Here is a 22,793-nt window from a genome sequence, read left to right as displayed (position 1 = left end):
TACCAAGAATATATTTTATTATAGCAACAATATGTTATAATATGGCAATAATTTATTTCAATACAGCAATAATATATTAAAAATCATATTTTTCAATCAGCCAGACCTGACAAAATTTCAAGCAGCGTCTTTTAAAATGGCAGTCTTCTTAATTTGAAAGGTCTCGCACAACAAAGTTATTCAAACTACAGAACTATAATATAAAATATTCAGTGAAACATGTTAATTTAATTTTTTGTTGTTGATATGTCCAGCATAGGAATCAGTTTCGTCGGAGACAATCCTTAAGTAGTGACCCTAGAAAATTTGAAAATTCAATAGTTAAAAAAGATAATTTTAAGCAATCCATTTTATAAATACAGCATAGCTGTGTGAATCATTAAAAACTATTACACATATTAGGATTTTGATCTGAACCAGCCTCTCAATGGTGATGATTTCAGTAGTCTTATTTAGGTCTCTTCTCAAAAGAAGTATGGAAGTATGGTAAAGAAAAACTGAAACATTACCAAAAATAAATAAACTTATCATCATAAGAAGACCATCCATTGCGAAATTATTAAACACTTAGTCTTGACGTCATTCATCATTTAGAATCAGAACTGTTTGTGGTCCGCTAAGAGAAAGTGCTGGTAGTAAAACCATTTCCCTGTTTTTGGAATATAAATAAGCAAATAACTCAGGCTACCAAGACATAAGTTAAAATGTACATGCCAGATTGTTTCCTGTATTGAAGTAGTAGTAGTTCAGTTACGTTGCACTAGAGCTGCACAATGGGATATTGGCGACGGTCTGGGAAACATCCTTGAGGATGATCCGAAGACATGCCATCACAATTTTGATCCTCTGCAGAGGGGATGGCACCCCCGCTTCGGTAGCCCGACGACCTGCACGCGAAGTCGAGCACTTTACGGTAGAGCAGTTTAACGAGGACCAATACCGCACACCCTCGGTCNAAATTTGAAAATTCAATAGATTAAAAACATAATTTTAAGCAATCCATTTTATAAATACAACATAGCTGAGTGAATCGCGAAAAACTGTTACAAATATTAGGATTATGATCTGAACCAGCCTCTCAATGGCGATGATTTCAGTAGTCTTATTTAGGTCTCTTCTCAAAAGAAGTATGGAATTCAAAAGTAAAGAAAAATTGAAACATTACCAAAAATAAATAAACTTATCATCATACGATGACCATCCGTTGCGAAATTATTAAACACTGAGTCTAGATATCATTTAGAATCAGGGCTGTTTTGTGGTCTGATAAGAGATTAAAACCATTTCCTTGTTTTTGGTATATAAATAAGTAAATAACTCAGGCTATCAAGACATAAGTTAGAATGTGTACATGCCAGATTGTTTCCTGTACTGGAAAACAAATGTTTTTCTCGTACTTGTGTACAAAACCACTTATCAAACCGGTGACCTGTACCAACTGCCACGGTGAAAGCCACGATGGCTCGGGGAATAGAGTGTTCGCCTTCCAATGAGGTGAACCGGGTTCGATCCCGGCGATGACTGGACGATGCGAATCCCGCCTCAGGCTTGCACTGATCACAGTGCTGACTTGAAATATCCTCAGTGGTAGACGGATCATGGGTTAGAGTCCCCCTGCCGACTGGCTAATCGTGTGAGGCTCTAGTGGTCTTCCTCTCCACGTAACGCAAATACGAGTTAGTTCCATCAAAAAGTCCTCCATGAAGGCAAATATCTCCCAATACTTTATCCAGGAGTTTCTTTGTCTTCTGGATTAGGCTCAAAATTACAAGTCTACGGAGTTGAACATGAATAGTCGTAAGCCCAAAAGTTGGGTCGGCTGTTCAACGACGGTTATAAAATAAAATAAAACTGTCACGGTGAGCACTCGGCCTGTTTTACGGGCTGCGGTGCAAGGCCAAAGACAAAGCAGATGGAAGAGACAGTCCAACCCTGAATGCCAAATATTCTGCCAGCTGCTTCCTGCAAATCTTCAAGGAGATGCAGCCGTTGCTTCAAGATGAAAAGTTAGTTAATCTACTTGACACGTTGTAATTGTTAGTTAATTTATTCCGTATATGCTAACAGGTTTGTAACTTTTCACAAATTTTAATTATCTCAAATCTATTTTCATTTAGTTTCCAACTTGCTTGAAGAAATTCTTTTTAAGTTGTAGCAGCATTTGTATTTTAATATTTAATCTTGGTCTTTTAATTGAAAAATAATTAATCCTCTGGGACAAATCAATACATCAAACATTTGTATGGATTATTTTGGTAGTTGTGTTTATATAACTAACATTATCTACTCGAAGTAACACAATTTTTAGAAATTCTTTCTGCATTAACTGCTGTTTCATTAACAAACAGTAAATTTATTCCAAACTACCGGATCTATGAAAAGTTTAGTAAAGAAAAATTAATCTATGAAAGTTTAGATCTTAAATTATAAAATGATTAATTTTATGTGGAATAAAAAATGTAAAATTTTACTCACAATAACAATCCTGGCCGATGTAATCCGAATGGGACATAATGAAAGACATAAAGAGTGGGATTTTCGAGAAGAGAGTAGGAATGCCTATATCACATTGTGTCGGACCCATTGATGTCATTCCTATTAAATAGTAATTTCCGTGAGTCTCGATAAACAACGGGCCACCAGAATCACCCTATAAAAAAATAATTTTTTTATTCAGAAATTACGTAACAAATTATTTAAATATGATGTAAAAAATATTCTTCACCAACTTTTTGATATCGACTTTTAATATCTGATAGACATAATACAGAGTTTGCCTAGGGAGTAATGCCAGTGAATCTACTGTGAATTATACTATATATGTTACGGCCAAAGCCCGAATTCGGCCACTTCGCGAATTGGCCGGCCAAATCGCGAAATAGATAAGAATGCTGTAAATTGGCTGGCCAACGTCCGATCTTTTCTTGATTTCGGGAATTGGCCGCGAAGAGGCATGGGATGGCTGGCCAATGTCCGATCTTTTTTTGATTTCGGGAATTGGCCGGCCAGATAGCGAAGTGGCATGGGAGGATCAGCCAAAGTTGAAAGAAAAAATCATTCGCACGTACTATTGACTCTGTATGACCATAACTTCACTCTTTAAAAATTAAAATTAAATTAAAATAAAATTTTCTAAATTTTAATTTAAAATCTATTTTTTTATATTTTTAAATTAGAAGATTTATATTTTTAAGTTAAAAAAGAAAACAAAAGGAGCAATATTAGCAAATTAAACTTTTTAATAAAGGAAATATTAAAAAATTGTGTTACCACCGTACCACCCGGTGTGAGAAAAAACATACCACTAAAATTTCTTTTCTGTAAAGTAAAAGTTATTAGAAATACAAAAGATATTAAAAAAGTAGGCCAACATAAAAAATACCTCTTTTCCTTTAATTAAAAAATGAATTATAAATCATTATATATATACATAAATAATCGGTTTCTCTCTATAAGGGGCAGTTTTTATACAATTTAATGATATCTGGCTAGCCAAAATATTTTTAAATTCACTCGATTGAATTTTATGTGTCCCCACTTCTCTGCTACGTAGAAAGAGGTTGGAAGATGGCTATGATACATTTCAGTTAATGATGCGATATGTTTTTCATATTCATATGTTTTTTTGTCTTAAGTGTTATTTTCAAAGTAGCAGACAAGTGTAACTATAGATAGTGACAAAAAAAAATTGGATCCTCACAGTCTGGGTTCAATTTTATTGGCTCGAGGGGGGGGGACCTCAAATGTGCTAATTAGTAAGTTCTGACGATATTTTAAGTTACGGACATAATAACGTACTTTCTATGAATAAGCATACCTTTATTTCTGACCTCCAAAACATTGGGGGTAACCGCAATCTTGGAAATATGGTCTTAATAGTTTTGCCAGGAGAGCTTTCCAAAGCTTGGACTCCTTAATGTTAATTTTACTTTTTGCTTATTTCGCTAAATCTCAAAAGCTTTTTAAGCGAATGGAAAAAAAAATTTGCTCGCAAGAATAAAATTCGTTTATCCAAAGATAATTCCACGGAAAAAAAACTAATTTTTTGTAAATATTTATTATTCTATGACGGTCGAAAAAAATGCTGAATTGTAAGGTATACAAATTTTTGCATAATTTTTAAGAATATAATTTTACAAGGCAAATTACAAAATTTGAGCAAAATCGGTCGATCAGTTCCTGAGAAATCGAATTTTAAATATCTGACTTTTTTGATCGCCTCCTCTCCAATTCCTTTAGCGGCGGCTCTGATCCGTCTCCAATAAATCCTTTGAACACGCATAAGCTGTTCGCTCTTCATTTCGTAATGTAAGTCTAGCTCTGCATAAGGATACTTATGAAATAAAATTGATGGCGCCATCTACCTTTTCAGATCTAAATATAAACTTAACTTAAATATTTTTTATTAAACTGTAAAATGAAGGGATATTTTTAAAAAAATAATATTTTTAACACTATGATTATATTTAATTTTTTAAAGCGGATTTAATAGCGTAGTATATTTATATAAATACACTCTACAACAAAAAAAAACGCACCAAGAAGGAGGTGTCCGATTGAAATGAAAATTGGTGGATAGGAAGACAATGTACAGAATAGTAAATGATTAAAATTTCAGAACAATTTAATAATTTATTGCTGAGTTACAGTAACAAGTTCAATAAGGTGTTGACCCGACTCTAGCCTGGATACAAGCTGCCACACGGCGTGGCATAGACCGATAAAGCNGGAATTTGTCATATATATTTGAGAATTGAATCTGTAGTGGTAGACAAGTAAATATGACAAACTAATCATATTCAAAAATTAAACAAATTTTTAGACATATATTTGCTAGAACTTTTTTATTTTTACTAGATTTTCTATTAAAGGGCTCTTTCGCAAACTGGTTTGCCTTCATAGTGGTCTGATTGGACTACCTATAAAAAACCGTGTGGAGGCTTTGCGCTCATTAGATCTTATCTCGATTTCAAGAGGGGAAATGTTTTTCCTCTTACTCCCCCGCGCTGAAATGAACTCTGCGTCCGAGGAGGTGGAGCCAAGTGCCAACACCTGGTGAACGAACTATAGCTCTTCATAAGGATACTTATGAAATAAAAATGATGGCGCCATCTACCTTTTCAGATCTAAATCTATACTTAGCTTAAATATTTTTTATTAAGTTGTAAAATAAGAGGATATTTTTTTTTAAAAAATAATATTTTTAACACCATGATTATATTTAATTTTTTAAAGCGTATTTAATAGCGTAGTGTCTGGAATATTATATTTATATAAATATACATAAACTATTTCTAGGATTCAGTATTATATTGATATATATTTTATAATATTATGTGATATATATCAATATAATATACATACATATGCAAATTTTCTAAAGCTAGCCACACGTGCGCGGTAAATTCTACCCTTCTCATTTTAAAAAAGAGTGGAATAATTAAGTCTCGTAAGAATTTACTGAGAAATTCAGGTGCTAGTCTTTGGATCACTGTATCCCTTTAGTGCGATGTTAATAAACTTCGACAACAAACTATAGTTTATCTAAAGTAAGAACTCCCCTAGCCATTTGTATGGGCTCATGGTGGTGACTATGGTAACGAGGTATAACTATTTCAAGTAGAGGTGTTGTTTGTGTCATTGTTTAGGACACTGTTTGGCTCGGATTGGCGAGAGAAAGGGATTCTTTTTCTTCGGTCTATTGTGTTAGTCATTGAGTGAAGAGAAGCTACCCTCCCTGAAATGCGCTATTCTTGTTTCCATAGCAGCAGACAGCCTCAGGCTTTGTGGCGGGGGGAGTTCTTATCGTAGACAAACTATACTGAGCACAGTTCCTCTCTGTTCATTTTTATGCGGCTGAGTGTCAAAATTATTTATGCGTTTTCTTTATTCTCGTTTTATAAACTAGATGTTATTAAGTAGTACTCGGACAGCTTCTATATATTTACCTTACATTCTTTTTCGCCTCTTCTTCCTCCCACGCACATCATGTGATTACTTATTTTCAAATTAAAAGGTTTGAATATGTCCTTGCAGTCCTCTTTTGACCATATACTTTGTTGGTTCTCCGTCAAAACGTTGTTTATTGATCCTATTAGAAACAAGATTTGTTTTAAATCCTATTATAAATAAGAAGATTTGTTTAAAATCCTATTAGAAATAAGATTTGCTCATTGATCTTATTAAAAATAAGAAAATTGTTTATAGATCCTATTAGAAATAAGAAGATTGTTTAGTGATCCTATTATCTATCCTTATTAGAAATAAGAAGATTGTTTATTGATCCTATTAGAAACAAGAAGATTGTTTATTGATCCTATTAGAAATAAGAAGATTGCTTATAGATCCTATTAGAAATAAGATTTGTTTAAAATCCTTTTATAAATAAGAAGATTGTTTATTGATCCTATTAGAAATAAGAAGATTGTTTAAAATCCTATTAGAAATAAGATTTGTTCATTGATCCTATTAAAAATAAGAAGATTGTTTATTGATCCTGTTAGAAAAAAGATTTGTTTAAAATTCTATTATAAATAAGAAGATTTGTTTAAAATCCTATTAGAAATGAGATTTGTTCATTGATCCTATTAAAAATAAGAAGATTGTTTATTGATCCTATTTGAAATAAGAAGACTTTTTATTGATTCTTTTAGAAATAAGAAGATTGTTTATGGATCCTATTAGAAATAAGAAGATTGTTTATTGATCCTATGAGAAATAAGAAGATTGTTATTGATCTTATTAGAAATAATAAGACTTTCGTAAATAAGGAGTGGTAGAAACTCAATTCTCCTTTTCTTTATTTAATCATTCATTCGTAGCTACCATCATGACTTACACTGCAAATTACACATATTTAAACTAAAAACATTCTTTTTTTTAACTTTCAATAGTTAACAGAAGAAAATATTTTAAAATTTATTTGGCTCCTTGGCAATTGTTGTTGGCGTGACAGATCACGATGCGGAACTATCTTCCTAAATCATAAATAGATTTTCATAATAGATATTCATAATAGAGATTATATTTTAATTCTTCAAGAAAACTGATGATTTTGAAACAATAGTCCTACCACAGCACAATCTTTTGAAAAAGGTCCTATACATGACGGCAGTCGTTTTCTCTCTATAAGATACAGTTTTTATGCGATTCAATAATGTATAGGATTGCTTAAAGTTCACTCTATTGAATAGTAAGTGTCCCCACTTCTTTGCTACGTCGGGAGTAGTAGGAAGAAGGCGATACGTTAAGGTGTTTGTCTCAAGTGTTATTTTCAAAGGAACCTATATGTGCGTCTATGTAAACTAATACGTTCTCTATGAACAAGACAAAGAAAAAAAAACTAATATCATTTTCAAAAAAAAATCAGTAGCTTTCCGGACAAAGATAATTTCATTTTTAAAATTCTTTCACCCGAATCAGGTAAGAGTACTTGCATCAAGTACTTGTATAAATGCAAAAAAAATTCTTTTTTTATCTAATGTATTTATGAATGAAATCGTATGAGATATTATGGTACCAAATATTGTGAAACTATTAAAGTATATGACGCCCGGTGGCTGAGCGGTAGCGCTGTCGTGCCACTGGTCCCTAGTTCGATCTTCTGGCCGGCAAGGTTGACTCAGCCTTCCATCCCTTCAGTGGGTCGATAAATGAGTACCAAGCATGCTTGGGAACTAAACACTGGGGGTTCCGCGTTCCGCTGTCCACCTGACCGGAACATCTGCTCCTGCACCCCAGAGCCCAAGGTCAGGAAAACTGAGATGGGCACAGTAGGCCTTGGCCCTCTATGGGCTGTCGCGCCACTGAGTTTAGTTTTATTAAAGTGCATGGCTTGAAAATATATACAAATGCAATGATTTAAAATGACATATCAAAAATGCAGAGACACAGTTAAGAAAAAGTTACATGAAATTGGGGTCAACAGTTAGAGAACTGTGGCAGCAGAAGGAAGAAATTTTAGGAGAAAGCGTTGACCTGCAATAGGCTGTAGAACTACGCAAGAAGAAGAAGAAAAAGTAAATACAAATATATAAATGTGGACTAGACCAAAGAAATAAAAGAAGAATTATAGAAAAAAATGTCAGAAAATAAAACATACTAATATGCGTGCTCAGCGGGTTTCTCTTTGTACATTTCTGATAGGCCGGGATAAAATGGCTCACTAGGAGTTGGGCCCTTGTGCAAGGGGTCGTGAGTTCGATCCCCACTGGCTGTAGATTCCTTGTGTTGTAAATGGTGACTAGTTCCCGTTAAATTCATCGTGTCACAAAGTCCTCCATGTTCCCATAACAAATTATACCTCTGGGGATACTGAACTGGAGATTGATCGTTCTCTAGTTCAGGTCAAAATTACGATCTGCGGATGAATGAATGTATGAATGGTGTTGCTCTATAAACGGGCTGTGACGTGTGTGTGTGGCTATAGATAGCGCCACCTGGCCATAGATAGCGCCACTAAAAAACAAGAAACGCACTCTTTGCCTTAGATTAGCTTGGTTTCACCAATCAGGCTTGCTGACATTGGCTTTTTGCATTAGAAACAACAACAGGTCAAATGTGCGCTTTTTTTTAAAGTTTTCTTTTCCGCGAATTAATTTTGATGAGGTTTTTTTGTTCTTTTTTTTATTAAATTCTTCATGATTAGCACGATTCTTACAGTTAGAATCTGCAGTTTTTATCTTTTTCAGCAAGATTACAAAGAATATTATGACAAACTATTTTGTTCTGACGAAACATAAGATATCGTACTATAAACAATGTTTAAAGGCTAGGTTTGCAGCTAAAAAAAAAACCTTGAATTTCTGTTTTTTTCCATTAGCGACTTAGTTTCTTGCCCGGCGAAATTTTACTTTTTATTTTAAGAAAATTGATGTGCAATGATTTTAATTACCACTATATGTAATACAAAAATTATAAATACTTTTGTATTAATAAAACAATTAAAACTCTTTCGTTTTCATAAAATGTCTTAGGTAAAGAATAGGTGTAGAAATTCTATTTTGGGACTTCAAGGCTGAAAACATACCATTGAATCATTATTAGATTTATATTTCAAAGGAGGAGTTATTTTTAGAATCTTGTCCCTCTTTCACTTCCATATTAGGAAGCATTAAATGATTTTCCCATAATGCGTAGAGTTACAAAGGTATGTACGACTGGAACCTAATTACATCATTCTCTGTAGTATTTAATGCGGGACCGATGGTTTTCGCATGTCTCTTGCTGAATAACGTGTTCCAATAAACATCTGCCGGAACCATCCGGAGTTTTGTCCACACCCCCTTCCTTGTGGAGTGGGGATTTGAACTGTTATAACCACCAGCCTACCTTCAAATAAACCTTTTTATAACGTATTATGGCTTTGACTGCATTATTAAAGCTGAATACAACAATGATAACAGGGATGTAGCCCTGTTATTATATATATATAGTCAGTTAAATATAAATATTGTAAATCTACCAGAGAAGCGCTGTCAAATTTGCAGAGAAGTTAACTTGTTCCGGTTAATTATTTGCAAGTGACAGTCTTTTGTTGTATGATTCTTGTTTATTTCATAACCGTCGTTGAACAGCCGATCCAATTTTTTGGCTGCTACTTTTCAGCTACGTAGCCTTGTAATTTTGAACCCCATCCAGAAGACAAGGAAACTCCTGGAGAGGTTACATGGAGAGGAAAATCTCACACGGTTAGCCTGACGGCAAGGAGACACTAACCCATGATCCATCTACCACTGAGGATATTTTATTTCAGCACTGTGGTCGGTGATAGCCGGGTGCGGAATTCGTATTGATCAGTCATCGTTGAGATTTGAACCCGGTTCACCTCATTGGAAGACGAACGCTCTATCCCCTGAGCCACCATGCCTTGATTCTTGGTTTAGTAAATTCGACCACCACTACTTCTACACCATTCAAAGACTTATGCGATACGCCACTTTGTTACAGTTAATCCGTGTTGAGCTTTTTTAAAAAGTTGGCAAAATTAACCAAAAATTTGCAAATTTCAGTTTGTAGTTCTCTTCCGTTTACATCTCTGAGTTTATATTTTATTTTTCAACCGTCGTTGAACAGCCAATCCAATTTTTGGGTTTACGACTACTAATGTTCAACTACGTAGCCTTGTAATTTGGAACCTAATCCAGAAGACAAGGGAACTTCTGGATCAAGCATTAGGAGAAAATTGCTTTCGTGGAGGACTTTTTGATAGAACCAACCCGCATTTTCGTCACGTGGAGAGGAAGACCACGGGAACTTCCCACGGTTAGCCTGATGGCAAGGAGACTTGTAACCCATGATCCGTCTACCACAGAAGATATTTCACGTCAACACTGTGGTCGGTTCAAGCCGGAGGCGGAATTCGCATCAACCAGGCATTGCCTGGATTCGAACCCGGTTCACCGCACTGAAAGGCGAACACTCTATCCCCTGAGCCATCGCGGCTCTGCATCTCTGAGTTTAAACGAATTAAGACTATCTACCACTTCAAAGGGGTGTGGGATATATGTTATGCCCCTATAACTTACCATTCGACAACTGACACCAGCCTGCTACAGTACCACTATCGACATTAATTTCCGGTTTTAGTTCCGGCAAGCATATTGGAAATATTTTGTCGTTAAATTGTACAGGTTTCCTTAACTGTAGCAGCATCAGATCTACTGGAAGAGTCTCCTTAGTTTCCATGTAAAATCCAGGATGCACGATAATTTTAGCCACTTCAATTTCTTCAGCAGGATTGCAGATGTAATGTGTTCCGACACCGACACTGTAGCGACTAACTAGATCTTTATCCAGTAAAAGTCCTTCTCTAGAATCGACTTTTGCGTCCTTTATTATATCTGATCTGAAAGACAGAAATTTATCGTACATTTTTTCTTTTATGAGAAACATGCAGGTCGTGGACAAAAATATGGAAACTCTTCTATACTAATTCTATGTAAACAATCATTCCTAATCTTTCAGAAGACATGACATCGTAAAACTATTAATGCAACTTGATAGGTATAGTTTGACTAAAGTAAGAACTACCCTAGCCATTTGTCTGGACCCATGGCAGTGACTATGGTAACGAGGTATAACTATTTCAAGTAGGGGTGTGGGGTCTTTGTTCAGGACAAGTTTTTGCTCAGGTCGGAGAGAGATAGGGATTGTTTTTCTTCGGTGTATTGTGTTAGTCCTATTGTGAAGAGAAGCTACCCTCCCTGAAATGAGCTCTTCTTGTTTCCATAGCCGCATACGGAGTCAGATTTTGCGGCGAGGGGAGTTCTTACGGTAGGCAAACTATGCTTTATTTACGTAGCACTAGAGCTACCCAATGGGCTATTGACGACGGTCTGGGAAACATCCCTGAGGATGATCAGAAGACATGCCGTCGCAACTTTGATCCTCTGTAGAGGGGATGGCACTCCTGCGTTGGTAGCCCTACGACCTGCGTGGGAAGTCGAGTATTTTATGGAAGAACAGTTTAACGAGGAAGAAGAACAGTTTAACGAGGACCAATAGGGACCCGTGGTCCCTACGTAGGCTGATTAAGGTGGTCACCTACCCGCTTACTGACCGCAGTCAAGCTTGACTTCGGTGCTCTACTGGAAACCGTGTCCTTACGATCAGTCCACTGCTGAACGTTAGTGCAATTTGATAAATCATGTTTGAAACATATAGAAATAGCGTAATTTTTTTAGCCCTACAAATTTCGGATCGATCAAAATGAGAAGTTGATAACTTCTTTCTCGCTTTAATAGCAATTTTGAAATCATTCTATAGGGTTGTATTACGAGGCGTTTTCGGATAGAAAAGATACTTCCCCGATAGCGGCAAGGGAAAAGTTTATGTGAGTCTGTTGGCAGCCTGAACTGTAACCTTGTACGTTTCGCTTTTCCCTCGAAGTCATTAGTTATATTTATGGTGAGTCTTGTTTAAGTAATACCTCCTTATAATAGGGAGATTTCGCAAAATTACGTTAGCTTCCGTGTGCTTAAGATTTCAAGTAATTGCTCATGAGCACGTAAAAAAATATTAAGCTTACGCAAGTGAAAAGTAAGAGATTTTTCAATAATCCGTAAGTTAAAAACAATAACTTAGTGGTTACAACTAAATCATTTTAACTTTGACCACAAAATCAAAGCAAACATTTACAATAGATGTAGACTATTTCTTTAAAGCAGTGGCAAACGATTCAAGATGATTTGCTCAATGTAAAACTGTGGATTTGTGAGCAGAAAAATTTGGTAGATTTTGATGAACTTAGCGGTAAAGAATGCGGCTTATTATTATTAATTATTAATATTTAAAAATATTATTGAACATCTATTGATTATTTAACTTCTTTTAACTAAATTGTATATTTAAAATAAATATAATTTATAATTTTGTAATATCGAAAATATAAATAGTTTCTTACTGAACTAGTTCAATTAGACAACCAAAATGTTAAAACAAAAAGTAACAAAATTAGTTTTTTTTATTGAATGAATTTCTAATTGTTATTAATAAATTTCTTCAAATTTGCATTCCATGCTTTTAGTTCGAAGGCAGGCTTAAACAGATAACAAACATTTAACAGCAATGAACAGCGTGCTTGTAGCTTTGTCGGAGTGTACATCACGCCAACATAACGGAAGGATACGTAGCATATAAAATAAACGTGAGCATGCGGAGTTGCTTGGTGAAACCGAGCAAGTTTAAGGCAGAGTGTGCGATTCTTATTTTTCAGTGGCGCCATCTATGGCCAAGAATTCGACTTCGCCACATCATACGTCACACCTGTTTATAAGGCGGATCCATTCACACATCCATTCGTTCATCCACAGATCGTAATTTTGACCTGAATCAGAGAACGATCGATCTCCAATCCAGTACCCCCAGAGGTATTGATTTGTTATGGGAACATGGAGGACTTTTGCAACTTGACAAATTTAACGAGCATCAGTCACTTTACTACACGGGAAGTCATCGGCCGGCGGGATTCAAACTCACGAACTCTCGGACATGGGCCCAGCGCCTTACCGACCAGGCTATCCCGGCCTATCCGGACGTAAAGTTCGTTCCATTTTACGTTTTCTTCATTCATATGATTGCAAAAAAAATCATGAAAATAAGTACACAAAAGGAATACAATTCAAAGCAAAAGCCGGCGTTAGTTGAGAAGCGGAATTCGATTGTTACATAACTACGCTCGTTCTCATACTAAGCGTCAAACGAAAACAATACTCAAAAATTAATTAATTAGTCAGCGAAAATTGTACGTTTCTCAATTTTTTCGGCTACGGAACCCTAAATAATCAACCTTCTTCCGGTGGAACTCCAAATTAGTAAATAAATTTATTAAGGTAATTGGGAATGTTGTAACCTCTATAAAGGACTACTTTAAAATATTTAATTAGTCGTAATAAAAATCATTAATATTTACTTCATTAAAATTAAATAAACATTATTAATTAACTAAACTTAAATAAATAATATTAATTANTTAATTAAAATTAAATAAAAAATAATATTAATTAATTAAAATTAAACAAATAATAATATTGATTAAAATTAAATAAATAATATTAATTAATATTAAATAATTTTATTTGATGTTTATATTAAATATTTATTAAATAATTATTAAATAATTAATAAAAATAAATTATACTGAGAGCTTCCTTGGCCGACTTTTTTCGAAAAATAATTAACTTAATTATTTACTGATCCGAGTTAACTCGGGGGTATTCAGGAGAGCGATAAAGACATCACGTGTGTATCATTTGTGTCTCTAAATCATTCGCATTTCTCCAATAGAGAACGTTCACAACCATAATATGTCCCAAAATCTTTAATAGAGATTTATTTTCTTAAACATGATATCTGTTATGCAACACACAAAACATACTGGCTTGTTCCGGCACAAACGCATTTCGTTAAATGAGTTTTAAAAAAAAAAGTGAGTTTATTCATAGTTAAAATAAATTAAAACAAAATCTTTCTGTCAACTGTTGCTACGGGATAATAATTCATTTCATTATATATATAAATCCCAGGTTATTCTCAAGCTGCTAAGATACTTGCACCAGAAGTCTCTAAAACTACAAAATTCGCGTTTTTCTTATAGAAAACGTTTTTTAAAACACGATTACCAAAATATTCTTATAAAGGTTTATTTTCTAAAATATAACGGTCTGATAGTTAAAACACGATTCCCGAAGTTAAGCATCACTGGCTGTTGTCAATGTGGGGGTGGGTGACCACTTGGATCCATTTGCGTAGGGTCCGAGGGAGTGTGGTATCGGTCCTCGTTAAACTGTTCTACCGTAAAGTGCTCGCTTTCGCGCTCAGGTCTTCGGGCTACCGAAGCGGGGGTGCCATCCCCTCTGCAGAGGATCAAAATTGTGATGGCATGTCTTCGGATCATCCTCAGAGATGTTTTCCAGACCGTCGCCAATAGCCCATTGTGCAGCTCTAGTGCGACGTAAATGAACTACAACTAAAATATAACGAGTCTTATACTTACAGACAATGAGCGGCAGATAAAACATACTGGCTTGTTATAAGAGTTCCAGCACAAACTGGTTTTATTTCGTTCTTTTCGTCCCTATAATGGATTATGCTCTGGAATCGAAGAATTATTTCAATAAAAACATTATGAAGAAAAGTTTTAATACTTTGGCCAACTGGTTTTATTTGTAAAATAAAAAAATATATACAATTAATTACATAGTGAAAGCAATCAATGAAAATTATAAAGCTGATTGTTAAGAATTACCTTGTTAAAAACTTGTTATGTTTTCCAACTACACATTATAAGACAAAGATTATGGAAGTTCTCCCCAATCTGGAGAATAACGGCATTATTTTTTTATCATTTTGTGTTATTTTATAACCGTCGTTGAACAGCCGACCCAATTTTAACTTTACGACTACCGGTGCTCAGCTCTGTAGACTTGTAGTTTTGAACCAAATCCAGGAGACAAGAGAACTCCTGGATCAAGTATTGGGACAAATTTGCCTTCGTCTAACTTTTTCATGGAACTAACCCGCATTTGCGTTACATGGAGTGGAAGACCACGAGAACCTCCCACACTCTAAACTATGATCCGTCTACCACTGTGGATATTTTACGCCAGCACTTAATCGGTGCGAGCCAGCTGTGGAATTCATATCAACCAGCCATCACTGGGATTTGAACCCGGGTTATTTCATTGGGAAACGAGCTCTGTATCCCCTGAGCGACCACGGCCAACTCATTAGGTTTGAGGAAAGAATGCCACTAAGTTATAAGAGTTTACCCGCCACTAGATTGGCTACTAACTGAAAATTTAAATTTTCAGGTCGAAAGTGAAGCCTCCCCCCACAGAATAGTTTTTTCCATTATTTCAGTTACATATTGAAGAGATATGATTAGGGAATTTACGTTCCTCAGGTTTGCCTAAAAATGGTGATGAGCAAAAAGCAGCACTCTATTAAAAAAAATCCTCTCACTTGATCTTTATCGATAATTATTTTAATATTAAGAGCCAGAATTTCTTAGTCAAGCAGGCTTGGGTATTTGACATTTTTGATTTTGTTGAAAATTTCAAGATATGTTCTTTATGTAAAACTATTAGGCACATGTTTTTTTATTTTTATTTTCACAAGAATTTTTTTTAATCCAATTTAAATTTTTTGTATCGAAGGTCAAAAGTACAAAACCAGCATAAAAAATTGAAAGAAATTTTTTAAATTTCAGAATTTTCAAATCGGACTTATAGCTAAATACGATTAACTACAAAATTATGAATTTTTCTTTCAATTCTTTTCTTTGCATGACCAGTCTGAAAGAAGTATTTTAAATGCTCAGATCTTGCGCAATTTTTAATGTTTTTTCTTCCTTCAAATTCTAAAATGATTTTGTTATTAATTAAAAATTGAGAATTAAGAAAGACAGACCATGAGTGAGGTTCACTGTATAAGGCTTTCAACTTCATATAACGCAAATGTTGGTTAATTCTATCAAAAAAAGTCTTTCACAAAGGCTAGTTTGTCCCAATGCTTGATCCAGGAGTTTCTTTGTCTTCTGGGTTGGGAAAAAATTACAAGGCAACGAAGTTGAATATTGATATTCGTAAAGACAGGATTGGGTCGGCTGTTGAACGCCGACCCAATCCTGTCTAAACAAAATAAAACCTTTATCTCAAATTGGGGTACTTTTTTCTTGAACATTCAGTGCTCGTCTAAATAATAGAAATATCTGTGTCAGAGGCTAAACTATATCACTTGACTAGTATAATTTAATCAATTGCTGTGATTTTTTGGTTGTGACCGAAAGCACGATTCATCGTTGAACAATTCTTATTCCTGTTCCGACTGAAACGTTTTCCTATTGGTTGCTACTAGTAAATTATTAATCGCTGATTAATTTTCGATTGGCAGGTAAGAGAAGTGACGTCAGTTTAAGCAGTTCTGTAGGGATACTTATTTAAGATTTTGAAGTTGCCCGGTCTCACCGCTAGGGGTATAGATTATGGATTCGAATTCGATAGTATTAAATGCATCCATTGAAAATATTTCTCTTCGGAATTTTTAGATGTTTGACGTATGTATTTCTGGTGATATTTGAATATTTCCATACATTTTGAACATGTATGATTCATAAAATCGATTCATAATAATCAACATTATTATTGTTTGAATATAGGAAAAAAGTTAAAGGGTTAATCTCAAAATTATTTTCTTTTTAATATTTAAAATGAATATAGGCGCTTACCATGAACCTGTACTTATTAGGAGGTTTTACTTCATTTAATTCATCCTCGTTTTCCGCTGCTGAAAGTAAAATATGAAATATATTCGTAAATAAAAATTGAGCTTTTCCAACACACACTACAACCAATTCTAAATTTCTTGAAAATCAATTGTAGTATTGCTTAAAAATAGAAAAAAAAGAGTCAATCGGTACAGCTTACAACAAAACCTACTTAGTTAAAGAATAACATTGATTTTCCTTACTTCCTGGTTAATTATAAGATATTAATTACATCGAATAAATTTCTTAGAAATAGAAGAAAAAGAGTCAATCGGTACTTATAAAAAGCACTTAAAAAGCGAAGTTATTGTTACGTCATTCAATAACTGAAGGCCACGTCACGATTTACTAAATGTAGTTGGATTTAATCATTAGAAAAAGTATGCTGGTTTGCGTGTTAGCCATTATATAGAAGAAAAAAAACAGAAAAAATAAGAAAGCGGCCGCAATAAATGTATAGTAAAATTGATTTTCTTTACTTCCTTGTTAATTATAAGATATCAATAATAATATCTAAATATAAAAATAAAATATATATAATATAAAAATAATAATATCGAATAAATGAAAATAAACTAAAATAAATTTCTTACATGAATTTCTAAAATAGAAATTGGCATATTGCAAGCTAGTTAACTTTTTCTTTCTTTTTTTTAAAGTATCTATTTTATCTAAATTCCTAGATATATTATTTCAAATTTGATGAGAAAAAAAATTTCTTAGAAATTATTACTTAGTTAAAAAATAAAATTTATTTTCTTTACTTCCTTGTTAATTATAAGATATTAATAACATCGAATAGATAAAAATAAACTAAAATAAATTTCTTATACGAATTTTTAAAATAGAAATTGACATATTGCAAGCTAGTTAACTTTTTCTTTCTTTTTTTTAAGTATTATCTAAATTCTTAGATATATAATTCCGAATTTGATGAAAAAAAGGTATGTTGTTTCTGAGGAAAAAAGCGTCGAAATAAGCATATTCCACCACAGTTGCTGTTGACAGTTAACTGTTATACATAATTTGAGAGATATTTTTGAGGTATTGCCATAGTTCTTTACAAAATGAAAAATGTATGACATGACGCTTTTGCAACTTTTCAATTCATCAATTATTCCAAAAAAAAAAAGAACAATTTTCATACGGGAATGAGAAGCAATTCTCTTAAGGGAAATGATCAAAATCTATGTCCCTTTTCTTCCAAGCATATTCTGAGTTGTACTTATTTTCTTAAACACGAGGGAAGTAAAGCCCCCCCCCCCGTTTACTGACCCCAACTTGATGACTTTTATTAATTTTATGCTGATGACAGCCTGAATGAAACGGATCTTACCATGTTAAAATGTACCGACAACAATGTTAAAATGCGACGTCATCATTAGATTTTTATTTATAGTTAGAAACTTTTTGAGCTATATCGTTTATTTTTAAGCGCGCAAGCTATCTCTAAGCTATCTCTAGGGAAAAAAAAGCTGATCGGAGATATATTGTTTTAATTAGGTACTTGCACTTCAAGAAGAAGAAGACCTCCCATACCCACACATGTGACCTATGACGTAATCGCCAGCTAATCTTTATCAGCAAAATAGCCTAATAAAGCTTAGCGCAAGTTTCTGTACGTAAGTTAGAATGTTCATTAACAATAATTTGATCAAATACAGAGCCGCATCACACATCGAATTAATTGAAATATGATTCTTTCTCTTGTACTTCTTTTATTTAACTTGGATTTATTATTTGTTTATGTATTTTATTGTAACTGTGATATATTTTTGTTTTGTGTACCTGGCAACTTCGATGCATGATTAGTTTGTTTATGTTCCACATGGCCTCGTGCTTGTTTACGTGTTAAGTGAGAAAGAATCTCGGTGAAAGAATTTAGAATGTGTCACTTAAGAGAATTGATATAGCTTGGCTTACTCGAAATATAACGGAAAAAACAGTTGCTAACGTAAACAAATGCCACGTTTCGACAGCCAATCAGGATCCAGATATCCACCCTACGTCACTTGCAGGTATCCCATTGTATGGTTCATAAAATAAATAAAAAGTTTTCATGTGTTTTTCGTGTGTATGACTGCGATGTCCGCCTACTACTATAAAATTTACGCAGTTTCAGGTTTTCAGGAAATATTTTTCTTATTTGTTGCAAAAGAAATGTGCTAACTATTATGTCGCCCCTGGGGTGACGTTAGCAGTCACTACTCTAAAATTAAAAGTTTGTATACTTTAATTAGTAATAACCTTAATTATTATTAATTGGTAACCACAATATTTCAAGAATTTTAAAAATTATGCAAAAATACTGTATGTATTTTAAATGTTTCAGTGCTAACACATTTTTTCAAACAGCATTTCAAAAGTACTTGGAGTACAAATTGTTAGTATTTAAAAAAATTAAGATAAGGAATAAATTAAGATAAGAAATAAATTAAGATTGAGAAGAAAAAAAATTGTCCACCACAACTTCAAATATTTATAAAAAAAGTCAACTGTTTGAAAAGATTTTCGCATGTTTTCATAAAAATTCCTTAAAAGATCCAGTTATTTTTAAATTTCTGATTGAGTCTCTTTAACAACCAGTGCTGAAAGGTAAAATATACCTAACGGAAAACAGAAGAAAAAAAACTGGTAAAAAGTCATTTCATCATAGCTTATTCTCGGTATTATTAGAATATTCATAGCTATTAAGACATTTTTCAAACAGTTAAAAAACTTGTAAAGAACTGTTTTTTTTTATCCGAGAAAAAAAAAATTAATACCGATAAGCAGTTTATTATTAAGAAAATTAATAGCTTTTTCTTTTCTTATGAAAACCAGTTTTAAATGAAATGGTTTTAGTATCAGGGTTTCATCTTTCTTTATCTTACTTCCAGCTCTGACTATAACTAGGAAAATTACTGAGCTAAATCCTGAATATTTAGTCTATGATCATCTATGTTAGCTAACTTGTAAGACTCTTGAGAAAGATTTTGTAAAGTTGTATTAAAATATTAATTATAGTAGGAGGAATTTTCATAAAATTAAAGCTTTGTTGCCAAAATTAAAAAATTTAATTATTAAGCCCATTCATCTTTATAAGAAAACTATTGATTTATCCTTGGGAATAAATAAAGCAAGTGGAATAAAGCAAGTTTTTTTTTAAACTTTAAAAATCAAAATATTTATATCGAAACATAAATGTTACAATCTCTGAGAACATTTTTTTCAACGATTCTTTAAGTTGGCAGCATGTATTTGGTTCAATTTCTTAAAAATTCTATTTTATTAATATTTTTTTCAATGAATTGAAAATTAATACATTATTATGATTACTTCCATAAGCTTATTGTTTTAAAATACTAATAGCAAATCAATTCAATTATTTTTTAAAATGGAATAGCATTATTAACGAATTTATAGCGAAAATATTATTGTTCGTCTGCGGTTATTGATGACTTTTTATTTAATGTATTTTTTATCGCCGTTTTTTAATCGAATCAAGAAGAAAAAATGGAAATTTACATACCTGTGACAAAGTATCCAACTAAGAATAAGATAATTACATGTAATAAAGGAGTCATTTTATTCTATTTAACGGAAATAAGCCAGTATGCTTGAAATTTTTATTCTCTGTGGTTACATCTTTCTTAAAACACTTCTTTATATGCGGGCAACAATAAAGGCTTTTGGTGGTTGGCATTTTTCGAAAGAAAAAAAATGTTTAATGATTGATTACTCCTTAACTATTATGTTTTTAATATTATTAATCTCCATTCATGAGGATGAAAGCTTTGTTTAATTACTTTTGGTGACGCAATAATAACATATGAATTCTTGTATTATTAAATGCAATCATTCTAGATTGCGTTTTTAAACTATTCTAAGTTTATTTTTTCAAACATGTTAAATAACTCATAGTATTCACTTACTATATATATATATATACGATAGGCTTGTAACTCATTTCAATTACGTTGATTATCTTATGATATAATTGCACAAAATTTCGTAAACCTAGCTTTAATATTCATGGGGATATTAACATTTTTATAAAAAACTAATTTTTTGCTTACTTTTTTTATACTATAACTGCAGAAATATTCAATAAAAATAAAGAACTTTTTTAGAATAATTTGTAATTAATAACAAAAATATTATTTTATAATTTAAAAACAATTCGCAAAAATTGTACACGATATGAATATTTAAAGTAATCCTTTCCAACTGCGCACGCGCGGAATTTATAATTTTGTTTAGAATCTTGAAAATGTAAAGCGTTTCTAGAAAATTTCTAAGAAGTTTTTGTACTTTTTTATTGAAAGCTCTAATTGATAAGGGGTTTTCCACAAATTTCATTTGTATCATAAAACAAAATTTCATAATAAATGATAATACCTTAAAATGATGGTCTGGACAACAAAATGAGATGGTATTAAGAAATAGAATATGTGAAGTAAAACATAAACTCTAAAAATTTTATTTAATTTCATTAAACATTTCTGCAGTAATAGCAAAAAAGCAACGGAAGTACTAAAAAAGTGTTTTCTTTTTTTAAATGTTTATATCTCTATGAATGTTTAAGCTAAGTTTACGAAATCTAGTGCTGTTATTTCGTACGATGATCAACGTAGTTTCAAGTTTATCGTCTTATTTTTTGCAATACGATGTTCAAAAACATTCTTTCTCGTTTTCGAAATTTATTGGCGGTCCCCCAAACCCAAATGCTTTAGTTGATATGTATATAAGACTGATGTTTTTATTTTTATTTTTTTTTTTTTTTTTGCTGATTGTACCCCGCATTTGGTGCGGCACAGTTAAGAATTGGATAAGGTATACGCACATGCCTACAAACATTCTGCTTTATTTATATAGATTCTGAAATTTGATTATTTGCTCAAAAATTGATATTAAAATAGTAATCTGGGACCTTAACCAAAATTAGTGCTCACAGCTTTTGACCTAAACTTTTTTGTCTATCGTGATTTTTTAGTTCGTTATTTTTTATGAGCTAGTTCTTCCTTAAAGTTTAAAAATAAATAAACAAATAACCAATAAAGAATGCATTGCGAAAATATCGTCTGGCTTTTTAAAAATTCTGTACTCATTTAGCCAAATGTATTACAAAAATTTATTAAAATAGGTATTACTATACAAATTCAAATTACATTAATTAACACAAACAAACACTGGAGGAGTTCGTTCGTAAGCAGTAGTTTCCTGGATAAAAAGGTCAAGAAATATTAAAAAAAAAAATTTGAAAAAGAAAGTTGTAAAAACTGCACATTAAGATAGAAAGAATGAATATTTTTCTTAATTAATGCTTTTACATATTAATTAATGAATATTCTGACACTTTTGAGAAAATTCTTGCGATATCGAATTCAGCCGATGATATTTCACCTGCGAAAAAGACATGAAATTATATAATCAATTTCTGTCATATATGTCAGCTGTCTTCAATGTGTTGAGAGTGTGACAAAAGAAAAAGATTGCGAAACAAAAGCAGGATTTCTCATTGTTCTGAAATGATGGAAAGAAGTTAAATAAAAAAGAAGAAAAAAACTATTCAGGGGCTGACAACTGCTACGCTTTTATGCAAATTATTTTATAGAATGATAGATATTTAAAAAATAAAGATCTTTATAGTTCGTTCACCAGGAGTTGGCACTTGACTCCGCCTTCATCACGTGGTATGGGGGGGGGTAATATTTTCGCTATTTTGGGAGAAGAATGTGAACAATCCTGAACAAGATTGCTATTTGGCGATCGTATCACAAAAATATTTATTTCTCAATCTTAATGCGCATTTTTTTAACATTAAATATTTCATAAATTTGACATTTCTCACTTTTGAGTGAATAGTTTACCCTTTTCGAGATATTTTGCTGCAATTACTATTCAATTAGCTAAAGTAACGAATGTTATAATAGCAGATGATAAAGCGAAGTAAGTGACTGAAAAAGAAGTAACTGTTTGCGTTTGGCGCCCATTAAGGGTTGTCTCAATTTCAAGCGCGGAGACTTTTCTCCTCTTACTCCCGCGC

The 22,793-nt window shown here is 32.8% G+C and overlaps 1 protein-coding gene across 2 annotated transcripts; it reads right to left on the bottom strand.

Moving 5' to 3' along the window:
• On the bottom strand, window positions 1–20,413 carry LOC107437948 (melanization protease 1). 2 transcript variants are annotated; one of them, XM_071185151.1, is made up of 7 exons: window positions 20,277–20,413; window positions 16,727–16,782; window positions 14,495–14,592; window positions 10,527–10,846; window positions 5,949–6,091; window positions 2,476–2,650; window positions 1–297 (listed from the first exon to the last, which is right to left on the bottom strand). In XM_071185151.1, the coding sequence occupies exons 1-7, from the start codon at window positions 20,329–20,331 to the stop codon at window positions 263–265; spliced, it is 882 nt and encodes a 293-aa protein (XP_071041252.1). In that variant the 5' UTR covers window positions 20,332–20,413; the 3' UTR covers window positions 1–262. The 2 variants fall into 2 exon arrangements, with proteins under 2 accessions (XP_071041252.1, XP_042895513.1); XM_043039579.2 differs by having other exon boundaries at window positions 16,727–16,785; window positions 20,277–20,407.
• Window positions 20,414–22,793: the final 2,380 nt, after the last annotated feature.

This window comes from Parasteatoda tepidariorum, chromosome 9 (assembly GCF_043381705.1).
Source record: "Parasteatoda tepidariorum isolate YZ-2023 chromosome 9, CAS_Ptep_4.0, whole genome shotgun sequence".
In the NCBI taxonomy this organism is placed as follows: domain Eukaryota; kingdom Metazoa; phylum Arthropoda; class Arachnida; order Araneae; family Theridiidae; genus Parasteatoda; species Parasteatoda tepidariorum.
Note: the sequence above shows the minus strand (reverse complement) of the source record. Positions and strands in the feature narration are given on the sequence as shown.

What these genes read in the sequence shown, in the direction of transcription:
- LOC107437948 (XM_043039579.2), bottom strand. Translation starts at nt 20,331, where the DNA reads ATGACTCCTTTATTACATGTAATTATCTTATTCTTAGTTGGATACTTT. An exon ending in TTATCTGCCGCTCATTGTCT is followed by an intron (nt 10,847 to 14,494) that starts GTAAGTATAAGA and finishes TCTGTCTTTCAG; the next exon opens with ATCAGATATAATAAAGGACG. An exon ending in GAGGCGAAAAAGAATGTAAG is followed by an intron (nt 2,651 to 5,948) that starts GTAAATATATAG and finishes ATTTTTTTATAG; the next exon opens with GGTGATTCTGGTGGCCCGTT.